General features: G+C 37.8%; 1 protein-coding gene across 5 annotated transcripts in view; it reads left to right on the top strand.

The window, feature by feature from the left end:
- Positions 1-16642, top strand: part of Pak3 (p21 (RAC1) activated kinase 3) — a 290822-nt gene that overhangs the window by 206322 nt on the left and 67858 nt on the right. For 3 of the 5 annotated variants that reach the window (XM_029556029.1, XM_008852949.2, XM_029556028.1), the window contains 2 exons: positions 3337-3490; positions 5176-5213. In XM_029556029.1, the coding sequence (XP_029411889.1) occupies positions 3337-3490; positions 5176-5213 (192 nt within the window). Of the gene's footprint in view, positions 1-2126; positions 2172-3336; positions 3491-5175; positions 5214-16642 lie in introns of all 5 variants that reach the window. The other 2 variants (XM_008852948.3, XM_029556026.1) reach the window with 1 other exon arrangement.

Raw genomic sequence — 16642 nt, 5'->3', positions numbered from 1 at the left:
GCCTTCTTTTTTGTATCTTAACATGATTTATATTTACTATGCTAGTTAATGTTTAAAATTTAAAATTACAAAGAAAATAAACTTGAAAAATATTTTATTGGTAGGATTTAGAAGTGGGTCTTAAAACAGCTATACATATCATTAAATCTTTGTCTGTTGGGGGAAATCATATTGCTAAAGCTGATGATTGTGATTGTGGAGGTTGAATGAGCAATTTGCTGAACTGTAGTTCAGTAATATTACAAGAACCTGTTCTTTTGAATAATTGAACACTGGTTTGATATGTTGCTTGGTGATTACCCTAATGGCTAATTGGCTCATATAACCTTGTATACATGGGCATACACTTAGACCCTAAAGCTAAGATTAGGTTGGGAAGTAAGATACGGGGTACTGAATTATTACAAGTCCTTACCCTTTATATTGCCATTTTTGTCCCAAATACTTCAGAACTCCCCTTTCCAGACCTCTAGACCTGTGACGGTCGCTTCAAGTCAATCAGAGGGAAAAATGGTATGAGTGATATAAATTATCATTTCTTATGATAAGATAAATGCTTGGCCTGTTATATCATGCTGCCATTCTCCTGGGCTACACTGGACACTCCCCAGCTTGATGTACATCTACTTATTATTGTCTATATGGTCAGGCATCGATATGTGCTCCTGCTTCTGATGCTCAGACACTTAGGTCTCCATTAGCTGCCTAACTTTTTAGATTTGTTCCTCAATTTGGAGTAATGAGATGGCTTTTTCTGATTATGTGCCACTGTGACATATGCTCAAATTTAAGTAATCATGTCTTCTTGATAAACTGGTTTGCCTCAAGTTAGAAAAGAGAAATTATGTCAGTAGTGTAGAGTGGTAAGTAGAGTTATCGGGATGACCTGCTGCAACTGGCAGCATTTTTTCTGCTCTCTAATGATCACACAACTATTATAAAAGATTAGAAGTGCCATGGGAATGTATAATACATACAAATATTCTAATGAATATAGTAATGATCATGCCAGTGAAGTCTGCTTTAGTGGTTATGTGCAATGCATACCTGGACTTGTAACACTTAATAACTCCTTTGGCCATTACAGTATTAACCAAATGCTATTAATTGCACTTAGAATCAGAACTGGGATCACGCATGGGCTCCTGAGTTCCAAGTTTTGGCTTAAGGCTTTAGCATCAATCTGTGTGATGACTGCATGTAAAACTATTGTTTCACTGTGCTTGGAGTAACCCTAAATGCCAGGAATCAAGGACATCATCTATCCCAAACCAAAGCAGCTGGGCCAAAGCATGTTCCTCTAGCATTTCAGATATCTTAAATTAGGCAAAGCTGTTAATTTTTTTAAAAGCTGTTAATTTATATCTGATCTTATTTGTGGGAAGTGGGGTGTGGGATCTATAGCATTAAATGGACATTATTCATACATGGCTTGAAATGAAATGTTTTCCCTTTGCCTCATCTAAATGCTTAATAGACCTAAATATCATATCTGGCTGTGTGGGAATGGCTTCTCTCTCATTTTCTCTAAGCCACCCATAACTTTAGCTACAAAATACAAAAGAAATATATCAATGAGAACCAAATGCCAGATAGCCATCCTTTCTTTGAATTTTAGCCACATAGAAACTTCCAATGTGAAACTCAAATTGCTTAACCAGAATTGGGAACTGAAATTCGTAAGTTCATCACATGGTTATTGGTTACCTGTGATCATCCAGTTATAAAAACAACTTACAAATTATTTTCAAAGCTTTTCATGATGTCATCCTTTGTCCCTCCAATTTCAGGTTGCTGCATTTCAATTTTACTAAATTTTTTAGTAATTTTTCCAACAATTTAATGGTAATTTATATAATTGCCTACTTATGGAGGATGCATCTGACCAAATGTGGAATTATACATCCAAACTTTGGAACACTATTATTTTCTCTGTTCTCTTAAATCTGTTGTCCTGTAGCCTGTCCTGTCCCTGATTTAGTTAATACCTCCCTATTTCCATAACCGCCCCACTTTTAAAAGGGACTCCCCCATTCAGACCCATTGATTTCATCTCCTCCCACCTTCTAAGTTATCCCACATTCTCTTTTAACTTTCTTTTCTTTCTTTATTTACGTCCATTACAGCCAGATCTCTATGGCTCACAGATGTGCCCAGGGAAGCTCCCAGAGGTGCGTCACAGGCCCAAAAGAAGCTTGCATCAAAGTGCTTCTTTGAGATGTCATAGCACTGCAGCAGCAGGTTCATGTGTGTGCAGTAGAGTTGTTGCTTGGCTTATCTCACTTTTTTGTTGTCATTCCCAAACTCTGGAGGCCCACGTCACACATTGTTTTACCGAGACTTCATAGAACAAAGCCACATAAATTGTATCTGGATGCACTTCAGGAATAGTGTGTCTGTTTCTCTCTCCAACTTGTTCTTGGAGGTTGAATAATTATGAAATGGGGACATCTGCAGGTTGAACATGCAGGAAAGAATATTGAACACTCAGGGCAAAGCTAACCTCTCTAATTTTTATAATTCTCCTTGGTTAGATTACTAAATATTCTCTCCTCTCTGCTCTAAATGTTTTATAGTATTCATTGCAAATTCTCAAAAGGTTTTGATGCGGTTTTATAGTCCCCACCTTCTATGTGGCCAATGAATGAAGTAGGGAGGAAGGGAGAAAATGAGGAGAAGAGGAAGCCATGCCCTGGAGAAAGCTGCAGGGAAAATGCCCAAAGCAGCATTAATGTTACTGCTTAGTATCTCAGTAGTTATTGCTCCTCCACAATTCGAGTTCCATCTCCTCCCAATTTGACCTTATTTTAAAGCCCTAGATCCCCTAAATTACACTTTATAAGCAGAAAGTGTAATCTGGCCATGGCTGAGGCATTCCTTTTATTCTAATGGATAAATTTACAGCATACTGAGAAAGAGCTGATGTTACTTATGAAAAGCCATTGATTTGCACTATACTATGCTGTGCACAAATTTAGAGAAGTCTTGCTATGTCTGCCCTGAGTCACCAGAAAACAATAAGCTAAGCCGTAAACATCATTTCATGGATGAGCAGAGTCAATATGGAGGTGATTTTCATGCGCTTTTTTTTTCAATCACACTCATACTCTCACCCACCCTTTTTAAGTTGGATCCTAGTTTTACCTATGTGTTTTAATTAGAGGAGAGAATGATTGCATTATTCAGTTACTAACGTAAAATCTAGAATGTAACTTCAGTTTCCCAAGTATAATCCTACAGGTAGCATGGGCTTCTTGGTGAAGAACTTTACTGGAACATGCAGATGCTACTGACAAATATTCTGAGCTGCCATTCTTTCCCTTTGGTTGTCCACAGGGAATTCCTGAGCAATGGGCACGATTACTCCAAACCTCCAACATAACAAAGCTGGAACAGAAGAAGAACCCACAAGCTGTTTTAGATGTCCTCAAATTCTATGATTCCAAAGAAACAGTCAACAACCAGAAATACATGAGCTTTACATCAGGAGGTGAGAGGAATTCTATGGTATCAAAAGGTGAAGAATGCATTCCAGTTTTCAGGAGCTCATGATTAGAACAAAATGTGTGTAGACTATTGAAGACAGTTTTAGTACTTTCTGCAATAGCAGTAATTTCAGTATAACTTAAGGTGATGGTAGAAGCTTTTTTTAAGCTGGATTTTGTTACACCACAAATGAAGAAATTCTTCAGTGAAGCAGTATTTGTTACCTTGACTCGTCAATTGTTATTTTGTCTTTTCATTGGTATGAATCTAGGCAGTCATTAAAGATTAAGTCTTGTCAAATGGGTGAGAAGTAAGAGGTGTAAGGATCAAGCAATGCTCTCTAGGAATCTATTTTTTTCTTACATTTATTGATTTATACCATGATAATATGGAACAAATTTTGTGATTGTCAAGCTATTTTGATCGAATTCCCAAATTGAGGGTAGGGGAAGACATGTCTTGCTATTTTTAGAGATTGAAATAGTCATGTTAATGTCACACTATGATTATATTTGCTAGTGTGTACACATTTCATTTGTTTCATAATTTTATTTTTTGAGAAAAGTGATCTGAATTGTCCCTGTAGAACAAGTTAATTAACATTGAAAGAGAAGGGAATACTGTTATCACTAGCCCAGCTAAGTAATGAGGTCCTACCATTTGTCATTGGATCTAAATCTAAGATGGTTGAATAGTCTTTGGAAATGGTGTGAGGATGCATTTGGAAGGGAAAGAAAGTCTCAAGCATCAAATCTCAAATTTGAAGACGCAAGCCACTCACATACTAAGTGGATCTTTTTGATAAGCGAATATTGTTTAATTCCCCTCCATTGTTCAAAACTTGAAAAAGAAAGCCATCACAGTGATATTTTGTTATGCTATTTAGTCTTCCATCTGGACTAAATGTCAGAGACAGTTCCATGTAGACCAGACTGGCCTCTGTCTCACAGAGATCCATTTGACTCTGCCTCTTGAGTGCTGGGATTAAAGGTGTGTGCCAGCACGCCAGGCTCCATTGCCTTATCAAACAGTGCTTTACATGGGGAAACATGATCCTAAGCTAGAACCACAAATGGCCAGGACTGAACATAGAGCCAGCAAATCATTTCATTGTAACCACTAATACCCAGTGTTTCTCAGTTTGCTCTTTACTTGAGGTTGACATTGCTGTCTAATCCATTTACTAGTTGCCAAGTTCTTTCAGCTTACAAAAATGAATTCTTTAAAATTGCTAAAACTCAACAGTATATGAGTTGTTTCCTGATACTGAGCTGAGTAAAGCTCACTATTTGCTTTCTGAATGTTCTAGTGTTGAAACTGATTGGATCAAAGGGGAAAGGGAAGAGAAGATGAGAATCAAAAGAGAATACAAAAGGAAGGAATAAAAAAGGAGAAGAGGAAAAGGGCAAAAAGAAAAAGAAATCTTATATATAGATGTACAGACTCATAGTACTCAGGAATAGTAATATTGGTATTCGTCCATATTGATGAGTTATAATGAAGGCCTTCATTATTTTTGTAAAATAACTGGCTGAAAATATAGTCAGGTACTATTGTGAGCTATTTTAGGGGGAGAAAAACCTGATGTTTGTCATAGACTTAATACTAAAATTTTCTTCTCATCAAAGATATGTAGTTTTTAGGTAGGATTTATGAAACAAAGGTGACATATTTATTCTGACTTTTCAGATAAAAGTGCACATGGATACATAGCAGCACATCCCTCGGTAAGTGGAAAACTGAAAATTGTTTCTCTTGACCATTGTAACATAAGATCTAGCAGAATGAAGTTATATGCATCCAGCTTCATACGCTCAGATTTTAAACACAAACTCTTTTAAAAGCCATAATTTCCATACATGAAATTTACCTATTGTTAAAGCTACAATAAATTTTTAGTAAATTTGTGGTCCCATGTTGCTATCATTATAATCAAGTTTTATTTTTTTAATTTTATTTATTATTTTTATTTTATGTGTATGCATGTATTGCCTGCATGTAGGTAAGTGAACCTGTGCCGTGCAATGCCTGTGGCAGAGAGAAGAGGCTGTCGAATCCCCTGGGACTGGAGTTACAGACATTAGTTAGCAGCCATATGGGTGCTGGGATTCGAACCCGGGTCTTCTGCAAGAACAACCAGTGTTCTTAACCACTGAGCCATCTTTCTAGCCCCAATAATCAAGTTTTATAACACATATAGAACCCCCGTAAAAGTGTTCATAACTGCTTTCCATTTTTCCTAACTGGTTCTACTCATAGCCTTTACCAATCACTAATCCGTCTGCTTTTAAAGATTTGCCTTTATACAGCTGGGCATGGTGGCACATGCCTCCTATCCCAGCACTTGGGAGGCAGAGGCAGGGGAATCTTTGCAACATCAAGGCCAGTCTTGTCCACATAGCCACTTCCAGGCCAGCTGGATCTAAAGCAAGACTCTCTCAGAAAGACTAAAAAAAATAGTTTTGCCTTTATATAAATTTCATGCAAGTGAAATAATATAGTATGTAAACTTCTGGAATTAGCTTTTTCATTCGTTGTATTTCTTCTAAGAGTCATCCATCTTGTTGTATGTATTGTTTGTTCCCTTTATTGCCAAGCAGTATTCCATGGCATAAATTGTACTACCATTTGTTTAACTATTCACCCACTCAAGGCTCTCTTCTTAGTTAGCTTTCCTATTGCTGTGATAAAAAACAACTTTGGGAGGAAAGGGTTTATTTGGCTAACAGTTCAGAGTCCATCATTGTATTAGTTACCTTTCTGTTGCTGTGATAGAAACACCATGATAAAGGGAACTTATAAAAGGAAGCGTTTATTTGAGCTTATGGTTACAAAGGGACAAGAGTCCATCATCGCAGGGAGGCATGGTGGCAGAGGTGGTTGGCCGAGGAGCAGAAGCTAAGCTCTCACATCTTCAAGTAGGCACAGGAAACAGAGTATGAATGGAGATCCCACAAGGCTTAAGAACTCTCTAAGTTCATCCCCAGTGACATGCTTCCTCCAGCATAGCCACACTTTCTGAGACCTCCCAAAACAGCACCACAAACTGGGGGCACAATGTTCAAATGCTTGGAGCCTATAGGGGACACTCTCATTCATATCACCACATTCCACTCCCTGGCCCTCATAGGTTCATGACCATATAAAATTCAACATGCATTTAGTCCCACCTATAAAGTCCCCATAGTCTTTAGCAGTCTCTTTACTATTCAAGAGTCTGTAGTCTAAAGTCTCTTCTGCATCTTAGGACAATCTCTTAACTGTAAGCCCCTATGAAATCAAAAGACAAATTACATACTCTCAACATATAGTAGAACTAAATACACATTCCTCTTCCAAAACGGAGGAAGAGAGGCACAGTGAGGAAATACCAGACCAAAATAAGACTGAAAACCAGCAGGGAAAATATCAAATCCAGTAGCTCCATATCCAACCTCTGGGACTTTATTCCCAAAGGGCTTAGATGACTCAGCCTCTCCAGATTTGTTCTTGGGCTGGTACCACTCCCTGTATGCAGGTCTTCTTGGCAGATGCCTCACAGCTCTGGCATCATGAACACCTTCTTGGGGTCTCCACTGTCAACCAGGCTTCACCTTCACAGCTTCACACAATGGCCTGTCAGGACCTTCTTTATGCAGGGGAGCCCCTGCTACATGCTGCCTGGCCCTGGCGGCACTCTAAAACCTCAGAGGAAGAACTAATGACCCCTTCACTCTTGCATCTTTCATGTCTCTAAAGCCAGCACCATGTGAATGACACTGCCAAGTCTGGCTAAAAGTTTGGGATGGACCCCAGCCTGATTTCTCCATTTTAGAACCTTTTCTCTTCAGTGATTTTCTAGTAGAAAATCCCTGCAGCATTTTCCTTTCTCAAGTTGGAGGCTTAGCTGCATGTGGTCTTGCTCTGGAGGCACTCTGTCCATTGCTTAAGTACAAATCTCTAGGCCCCTCCTTAATCACTTTAACCTTCTTTTCAAAGGATCCTGCCCTTCATCTCATCGTAGTGTTCTTTTTCAATTCAAACTATACATTCAGTATTTCCTTCTGCCCCATTTGCTCCTTTTCACTGTAGATCTGCATAATATTCACCATTATTAGCCATGCCACCATTTCTACTTTAGGCTGTCTTGAAATTTCTTCCACCAGATATATTAGTCCATTGCTTTTCAACTTAGCCTCAGGCAAGCTTTTTGGCTGTGGGCAGACTCTAGCCAGACTCTTTGCCAAAATATCCCAATTACTGCTTAAGTACTTATTTCCTTCTGAAACTACATTGTTCTGAGCACTACTTTCTTCTGGGCATCTACTAGAAAGGTCTATTAAGCTCTGCTTACGTCATCTGCTTTTCTAGCCCAAACTTCTAAACTCTTTCACATTCTTCCCAAACCCCACATAGTCAGATTCTTCACAACTAAAAGCTCATTCTCTGATATAAATTACTCTATTAGTTACTTTCCTGTTGCTGTGATAGGAACATCATGACCAAGGGAACATATAAAAGGAAGAGTTTGTTTTTTGACCTTACAGTTCCAAATGGGCAAGAGTCCATCATGGTGGGAAGGCATGGTGGCAGAGGTGGGTAGAGGAGGAACAGAACCTAAGCCCTCACAACTTCAAGTGGGCACAGGAAGCAGAGAGTGATTGGAGATCAGGGAAGACTTAAGAATTCTCAAAGCCTGCACCCAGTGGTGTGCTTCCTTCAGCATAGCCACACCTTCTAAGACTACCCAAAACAGCTCTACCAACTGGGGACAAAATGTCCAAATACTTGGAGCCAAGGGGGACATTCTCATTCTAACCACCATAATCATCAAGGAAAGTCAAGTCATGAACTTGGGCTGGGAAACTGGAGTACAGACCATGGAGGGATGCTGCTGTTTAGTGGCTTGCTCCCCTTACCTATGCTCAGTCTACTTTCTTATACAACACAGGGCCTGGTGCCTGGGGATAGCACCACCCACAGTGTGCTGAGCCCTCCCACATCACTCATCAATCAAGAAAATGCTCCAATGCCAGCATGGTGCATCATATCTTTAATCCCAGCAGAGGCAGGTAGATCTATGATGGAGGCCAGTCTGGTCTTCATAGCGAGTTTGAGACAGGCTGGAGCTGGCTGCTAGGGAGACTCTGTCAAAATAAATAAATAAATAAATAAATAAATAAATAAATAAATAAATAAGAAAAAAAACAATTCACAGACATAACCACAGGCCAATCCAATAAATGAAATTTCTCAATTGATGTTCCTTCTACCCAGGTGTGTCAAGTTGACAACTGATGCTGTTGATACAGCATAACTCTCTAGACTATTTCCCATTCTTGGCTTTTACAAATGAAGTGCCTATTAAAATTCATATTTATTTGTCTTTATGTAGACAAATATGTTTGTGTCTCTTACATTGAGAGTCTTGAAAATAATATTAATAGCATTTTCTATTTATTGAATGCATATAATATATAGTTACAGTGTGGAATGTGGGTTGATACTATTTGTTTATTCACTTAATCTTTCCTATAACCCAGTTAAGTAAGACTTACCATTATCCTCTTTTTTTTGGTCTTTTTGAGACAGGGTTTCGCTGTAGCCCCAGCTGTCCTGGAATTCACTATATAGACCACGCTGGCCTTGAACTCACAGAGATCCGCCTGCCTCTGCCTCCCGAGTGCTGGGATTAAAGGCATGCACCACCACGCCTGCAAGACTTACCATTATCCTCTTTTTATAGATGAGGAAAATTAAGGTTCAGAAAGGTGACATCATTTGTTTAGGGTCACAGTACTGTGTTTATCACTGTCATTAATTTTTTGGCAATTAATGACTGCGGGGAAGGGAAAAGACGGTGTCTTACAGGGTTGCAACTAAGTGGGATTCATGGATGGATCTGCATTAAAGGACATTGGGTGACACAAATCATACTTCATTAGTCATATATATATGTCTATTAAGGGGGGTGGGGAAGATGCAGAGAGAGGAGTGGATCTAAATGCTATCAAACTATATTGTATGACAATTGCAAAAATTCAATTAAAAATGCAAAACAAAAAAACACCCTGAGATTATTTGAAGGATGTGACCTTCCCAAATTCATAGAGTTTTATCAGAGAACCCTCGAAATATGTCACTTATTCCTTGAAAGTACTGCTATATATGAAAGAATGCCCACATACCTCACACAGAAAAATCATCATAGGCCAGACTATTTTTTCTGTGGATTTTCATTTTGATGTCATGATAGGAATTATTCCCTGCCTTATTTGATTCCTTGGGGGTGAAATAATTGACATTCATGGAAGTCTTCTAACCATTTATTCAGATTTGTGGGTGGTCAAACACTTATTTTCCTTTTTTATAGAGAACAAATGCTGGTCTGCTTGTTATCATTCTAGGCAGCTGGTGTGAGAAAGTAGCTACCAATTAGTGGTAAAGAGTAAAGCCTTTGAAATAGTATGACAGTGTCTCCAAAACTTAAAATAGAATTACTAGATAATTAAGCTATTCTATATCTAGGTGTATATCTAGAGTTGAAAGCAAGGTCTTTAAGAGATTGTCCATCCACTTGTGTTCATAGTAGCATTATTCTCAATAGCCAAAAGGTAGAAGCTACACAAATACCCATAAACAGATGAAACAAAAATAAGTATTATAAACAACATTAGATTGTTGTTCAGTATAACGAAGGAAGAAAAATTTGAGCAAGATATATGGTTGAATCTTGAGGACCTAATGCTAAGTGAAATAGGTTAGTAATGAACAGAAAAATATTGCATCTTTCCACTCATGAAGTATACAACATTCATAGCGACAAAGTATAATTGTTGTCAGCCTCTGTAGGGAAAGAAAATATGGAATTGTTTATTGGGCACAGAGTTTTACTTTCAGAAGATGAAAAGGTCTCTGGAGATACATGGTGGTAAAAAGTGTGCCCTTCTTAATACTATTGAAACATAAACCTAAAATTGCTTTAGATGATAAATTGTCCCACTAAATTTTCACCTTCCCACTCTCTGTTTGACCCACCCTCATTTTTTTCAGGGTCTCATGTTCAGGATGCTATCGGACAAACCACATAACATTTTTATCTAAATTTTCATTTTATATCTTGGGTAGGGAGGGGGAAATGGAGAAACTTATAAAGAAAGGAACATCCGACACCTGGCACCCAGCTCTGTGTGGCCCACCATTCCAGATAGCTTCAGCACCCCCCAAAGTCTCTGTTAACTTTCGCCCACGCATCTTGGGTCTGCAGACTCACCCCAGGTCAGTAAATGCCCCCTCTCGTACCCAGGGCCATCTTTCCCTCCACTCCTGCAGCTACCTGCGGTTTATGGCTTCTGTCCCAAGATGGGGCAGAAAGCCCTTCCCTCTGGGGCTAGCTCTCCACAATCAATTATCTGCAGCATGCCCCACCCCTCAAAGGAAACAAGGCTGTTCAGGACACATAACTTTTATGTTATAAGTATTTCACTACAGTTAAAAATGAAATGAAATGTGGAGTAGAGATGTAGCCCAGTCAGAAAATGTATGGTTAGCATCAATAGGCCCTTGGTTCAACACCTACTGCATGCTTACTCACATCCACACACTTAAAAAGAAGCCAGTTATGGTAGTGCACTCTTTTAATCCCAGGGCTCAGGAGGCAGACGCAAACAGATCTCTCTGAGATCTCTTTGAAGCCAGAATTGAGGCCAACTGGTGCTATGTAGTGATACCCTGTCTCCAACAAACAGGCAAACAAAAAAAAAAAAAATGGAAAGGAAGCAAACAAAAAGTAAGAGATGAAACAGAGTGAAGATTTGAACATAGTGCTTTATCTTATTCCTCTACTTACTGGCTTTGTGTATGTAGGAAAGTAACAACTTCTCTGAGCTTCCCTTTCCTCAATGTTAAATGGGAATAATAATAGCATCTACTTCCTAAGATTTCTGTGGATAGTAAATATAATAATGAATATATAATATAATCTTTATCACCTACTGTATACTATTACATAAGATGCTACTATTATTGCTGATACTTTCTTTTTTAATATTTTATTTATTACTTTTATTTTATGTGTATGAGTGTGTATATATGTAAGTGCACCCATGTCATGCAATGCCTGTGGAGGTCAGAAGAGGGTGTCAGATCTCCTGGAACTGGAGCTACAGACAATTGTTAGCTGCCATGTGGGTTGCTGGGAAGTAAACCTGTTTCCTCTGCAAGAGCAACCAATGCACTTAACTGCTGTACCATATCTCCAACCCCTTATTGCTAGTATTTTTAGATGGTAACAAGAGAAGAAAACTCATTATATCTATGCATGAGACTTGCATATGGCCATGATATCTGTGCCCTGTTCACACTCCACAAACCTAATCAAAATGTTGCTTTTACATGTGACCATTCCCCCACCTCCTTTGACATGATAGCTTCCTTTGCCAAAATGAAAATAATGCAAACAGGAAGAAAATAAGAAGTAGAAAAGAATGGCAATATTTCATAATAAATAGCTACTTTATCTCAATTAATTTTATACTTGTGCAGTACTGAGAACACTGGCACAGAAACAATTCTTAGGTTTTCAGGTAGGTTAGTTATTTTAAATGTTAATGTCCTTAAAGGATGTGTGCGTTGTATTTTATTTTCTCTTGAAGTATAAACTGTTTCTTTTGAGATTGGTTCTATTATTTTTTTATTTTTATTTTTATTTTTTTGTCTTTTTGAGACAGGGTCTCCCTGTAGCCCAAGCTGTCCTGGAACTCACTATGTAGACCAGGCTGGCCTTGAACTCACAGAGATCCGCCTGCCTCTGCCTCCCAAGTGCTGGGACTACAGGAGTGTGCCACCACGCCCAGTGTTTCTGTTGGTTTTTATAAAATTAAAATTAGGGGGTGGAGAGATAGCTCAGCAGTTAAGAGCACTGGCTGCTCTTACAGAGGACCTGGGTTTGTTTCCCAGCAAAAACATGTGGCTGACAACCATCTATAACTCCAGTTCTAGGGAATCTGATGCCTTCTCTGATCCCTGTAGGCATTCATGCACATAATGATCTAACATACATGCAGACAAAACACTCATACACATAAAACTCCTAAATAAAACACTTAAAAATTAAGTCTGCTTAAAATGAAAATAATCTTTTAAATTAAAAAAAAAATGACCTTGCTCCATAGAAATTAAATAAATACATATTCACTTATTTAGCGTATGTTTCTCAAATGCCTCCTTATATAAAAACTTTACAAAGTTTGGAGATCAGTCTGGTAGGGAAAGATAAGAGTGACCATATAGAAGCACAATCCAGTGGAGATGATGTCACATAGTAAGTATCCATTTTCTGTGAGAAGAAGAGAGAGATTGCTTTTATGTGGGAAGGGAAAAGGAAGCAGACCATTGCTTCCCAATTTTTAAGCTTGGTTCTTGCTATCAAATATATAGTTGATGGATACATTAAAAAATGTATCATGTGGGACTGGAGAGATGGCTCAGCGGTTAAGAGCACTGACTGCTGATTCCCAGCACCCACATGGGGGCTATGAACTGTCCTTAACTCCAGTTCCAGGGGAATCTGAAGCCCTCTTCTGACCTCTGTGGCATTGCACGACATGGGTGCACTCACTTACATGCAGGCAATACACTCATACACATAAAATAAAAATAATAAATAATTTTTTTAAAAAAGTATTTTTAAACAGATCCTCAAACAACCTTAAGAGGAAAAATAAATTGGTTTATCCGGGCCAATTGTAGGTTCTTAAACACCCAAAAGGAAGTATAACCAAAGATTAATGGGGTCAATGTAATATTTTAAAAGTCCACATGTACAGATAAAGGCTATGTAACAAGAAACAATGCCAGACAGGAGATACCTTCCTCTGAGTTATGGGCCAGGGTGGCCCAAAAGACTCCCAGACAGTAATCCAGAATAGAACTGAGAAAATGAACAGCAGACCCCAATCTTATCTAAAGTAATATTGACAACTGATTGCTGCTAGATGAGGAACAGCTGATCTTCCTAAAAACAAGGATCTCTAGATAAGCTGACTAGAGTCAGCAGATGAACAAGCACTGGGGAATGGCTGGGGGTGTCGACAACACAGTGGACAGTAACAGGGATGACAGAGTATCTGGGCTCCAGTGGGGGGGGGGCTATGGGAGAGTACCATTTGGGAAGTGGATATATAGATGAATAAGATTGTTTGGGATGTTCTGTATGATATATACACAAAAAATCAACAAATTTTAAAACAGACATTGAGGAGGAAGCATAAAAATTTGCTTCATGTTAATTAGTAGAGGTGATAAACATTACCAGTGAAATCTACCTGATGACTTTATATCCATACTCAGGTACTAAGGATCCGAGTGTAACCCACTGTGATTAATAATAATCAGACACATAGAGATTAAAGACACATGTACAAACATCTAGGTGTTAGTAGCATTAAAAAATGTAGGAAACAGCATATTTTAAAACAAAATGGAGATCTTCTTTAAAAGTTAAAAACCCATTCAATTTTATGTCTTACAGGGTTTATACTGAGTTCAATATTGGATAGCTGTATTAATTCAGCTGTGAACCTAAAAATTTCCAGCCACTTTTGAAAGAGATATATCCTTGCTCTGAAAATTGTTGCTGAATATGTTAAAGCTGTAATGAAATGCTTCTTCTAATCATGTGGTTATTAAATTTTAAAAAATTAAAAAGTTGACAGACAACCAAACATTTCTTATAAAAATATATAGTATTTAAAAATTTTTTAAAGTATTTTTTAAAATGTAGCATGAACACAAGGTAGCATCTTGCAGACCAAATGAAATTTCGGACTATGAAAATGGGTTTATAAACAAAAAACATAGCTGAGTGTAGTGATGCATGCCCTTAATCCCAGAACTCGGGAGATGGAGGCAGGCAGATTTCTGTGGAATCTAGGCCAGTTTGGTATATATAACAAATTCCAGGTCAGCTAGGTCTACAGCTAGGTCTACAGGGAGACCATGCCTCAAACAAACAAAACAGGACAAGAGAATCGGCACATTGCGAAGAGAACAATGGCACAAGGGAAGTGAGTTTGAATGAAGATTATTATTTAAGAAAATGAATCATAAGAATTAAGCTTTGAAAGTTACCCTCCAGCCAAATCACAGAGACTCTTTCATGGAATACTAAGTAATCTAATTTTTCCAGTATGCAGTGTGAAGTCCTGCAACTATTTTGGAGCAGTCCTCTTAGATGATTAAGTCTTGCTTTTTTAAATGTTTTTAAAAATATTTTTATTTTATGTGTATGAGCATGTCATCTGTATGTATGTAAGTGCACCCGTGTCATGCAATGTCTGAGGAAGTCAGAAGAGGGTGTCAGTTCTCCTAGAACTGAAGTTATGGATGGTTGTTAGCTGCCATTTGGATTCTAGGAATCAAACATGAGTCTTCTGCAGGGGCAACCAGTATTCTTAATCAGTGAGCCATCTCTCTAGCACCAAGTCTTATACTTTAATGAAAAGGAAATTTCAGGCAGTTTATTTCTAGGCTAGGAAATATTAGGTAGCTTTAAAAAAACATAGTTAACATTTTAATATCTTACAAACAAAAAATTTAAAACAATAATTTAAAAGTTCAATTATAAATACCTATCATTCTTTAAAATAAGAAAAAATGTATTGGGTAAAATAACAATAAAATCATATTTTGAAATTTAGTATTTAAAATGTATTTATTTTCAATTTTCAATTTTTTTAATTTTTTATTGAATATTTATGTATTTCATACAGAACATCTCAATCAATCTTAATCATCTTTATACCCCCTTCCCCACTGGTATCCTCCCATAGCCCACCCCCAACTGGAATTCATACATTCTGCCATTTGTGTTAAGGCCTATTGTGTCAAGTTAGTGTCCCCAGATGTCCCGCAGTGCAAGTTCATCTCTTGAGGTCTAGTCAGTCTATCTAGAGTCCCTCACTTTAGGAAAATTTGCTCTTCCTCACCCAGCAGTAATCAGTTGCCAATATTTCTTCAGCTAAGATTGGGGTCTGCTATCTATTTCCCCAGTTCTATGCTGGGTTTTTGTCTGCTTAATTTTGTATGGGTCTGAAGAGGAATTCATCAACAAGTGTACAAAACTAATTAAAAACAGAAGGTGAGGTAGGTGAAGGGTGACTAGTTAGAGAACCAAAATAAAATAAAGGCCTATTTGAGTTAGTAACCATAGGAATTCTTTGAATTCTACCGATGTTTATTGTTTAAATAGTAAAGGATAAAATGAGGGGGGGAGGACAAACATCACATGTTTTACTCATAAGGAGACTCTAGATTTTTTTTTAAAAAAAAAAAAAACCACAAAAGTAGAAAGGGGCTGTTGAGGAAGAAAAGGGGGACCGGAGGAGTGGAGGAGAAGAGAGTACTTGGTTTGAAGCCTGGCATGGTGGCACACACCTTTAATCCCAGTACTCAGGAGGCAGAGGCAGGCAGATCTCTGTGAGTTCAAGACCAGCCTAGTCTACATAACGAGTTCCAGGTCACCTGGGGCTACAGGGAGACCCTTTTTGTGAGCCCTGCATAAGTAAGTAAGTAAATAAATAAATAAATAAATAAATAAATAAATAAATAGAGTACACGTGTTGAATATGAGCAATAAACATGTTACACAAGTGCAAAAATGTCAGAAGAAAGCCCATTATCTTATACAATGAATATACACTAACAAAAATCTTTTAAAAAGATGATTGTATGCTTCAAGTGATATGTGGCTGTATAAAAAGAATAGAATGCTGTGTTGTGAGAGAAATACAGATTTCTTTTGAAAGATGTTGGGTTTTCTATTGTATCATTTGACTAAGAAGGGCTTTTAAGTAGCAGTAATTAACTAAATAAACTTCTATTGAAAAATTTTTTAACCTTTTTTTGTTAGGGAAGGAGATTTAATTGATAATCTTTATCAGATGTTCAAATTGTTTCCCATGGGAAAAGTATTTTTTTTAGCATTTCATAAATGAGTATTGTCTTTGCATTATTTTCGCCCCTCCCAGTCTCCCACCAACTCCTCCCGGGTTCCCCCATTCCCTCTCAATTTTCTTGTCATATTCTTTGATTATTATTGTTATATACACACATATCCCCCCGTACATATATGGAGAAAGAGAAAGAGAGGGAGAGAGAGAGAGAGAGAGAGAGAGAG

This window comes from Nannospalax galili, unplaced genomic scaffold, assembly GCF_000622305.1.
Source record: "Nannospalax galili isolate Female #2095 unplaced genomic scaffold, S.galili_v1.0 scaffold25, whole genome shotgun sequence".
NCBI classification, from domain to species: Eukaryota; Metazoa; Chordata; class Mammalia; order Rodentia; family Spalacidae; genus Nannospalax; species Nannospalax galili.
Note: the sequence above shows the minus strand (reverse complement) of the source record. Positions and strands in the feature narration are given on the sequence as shown.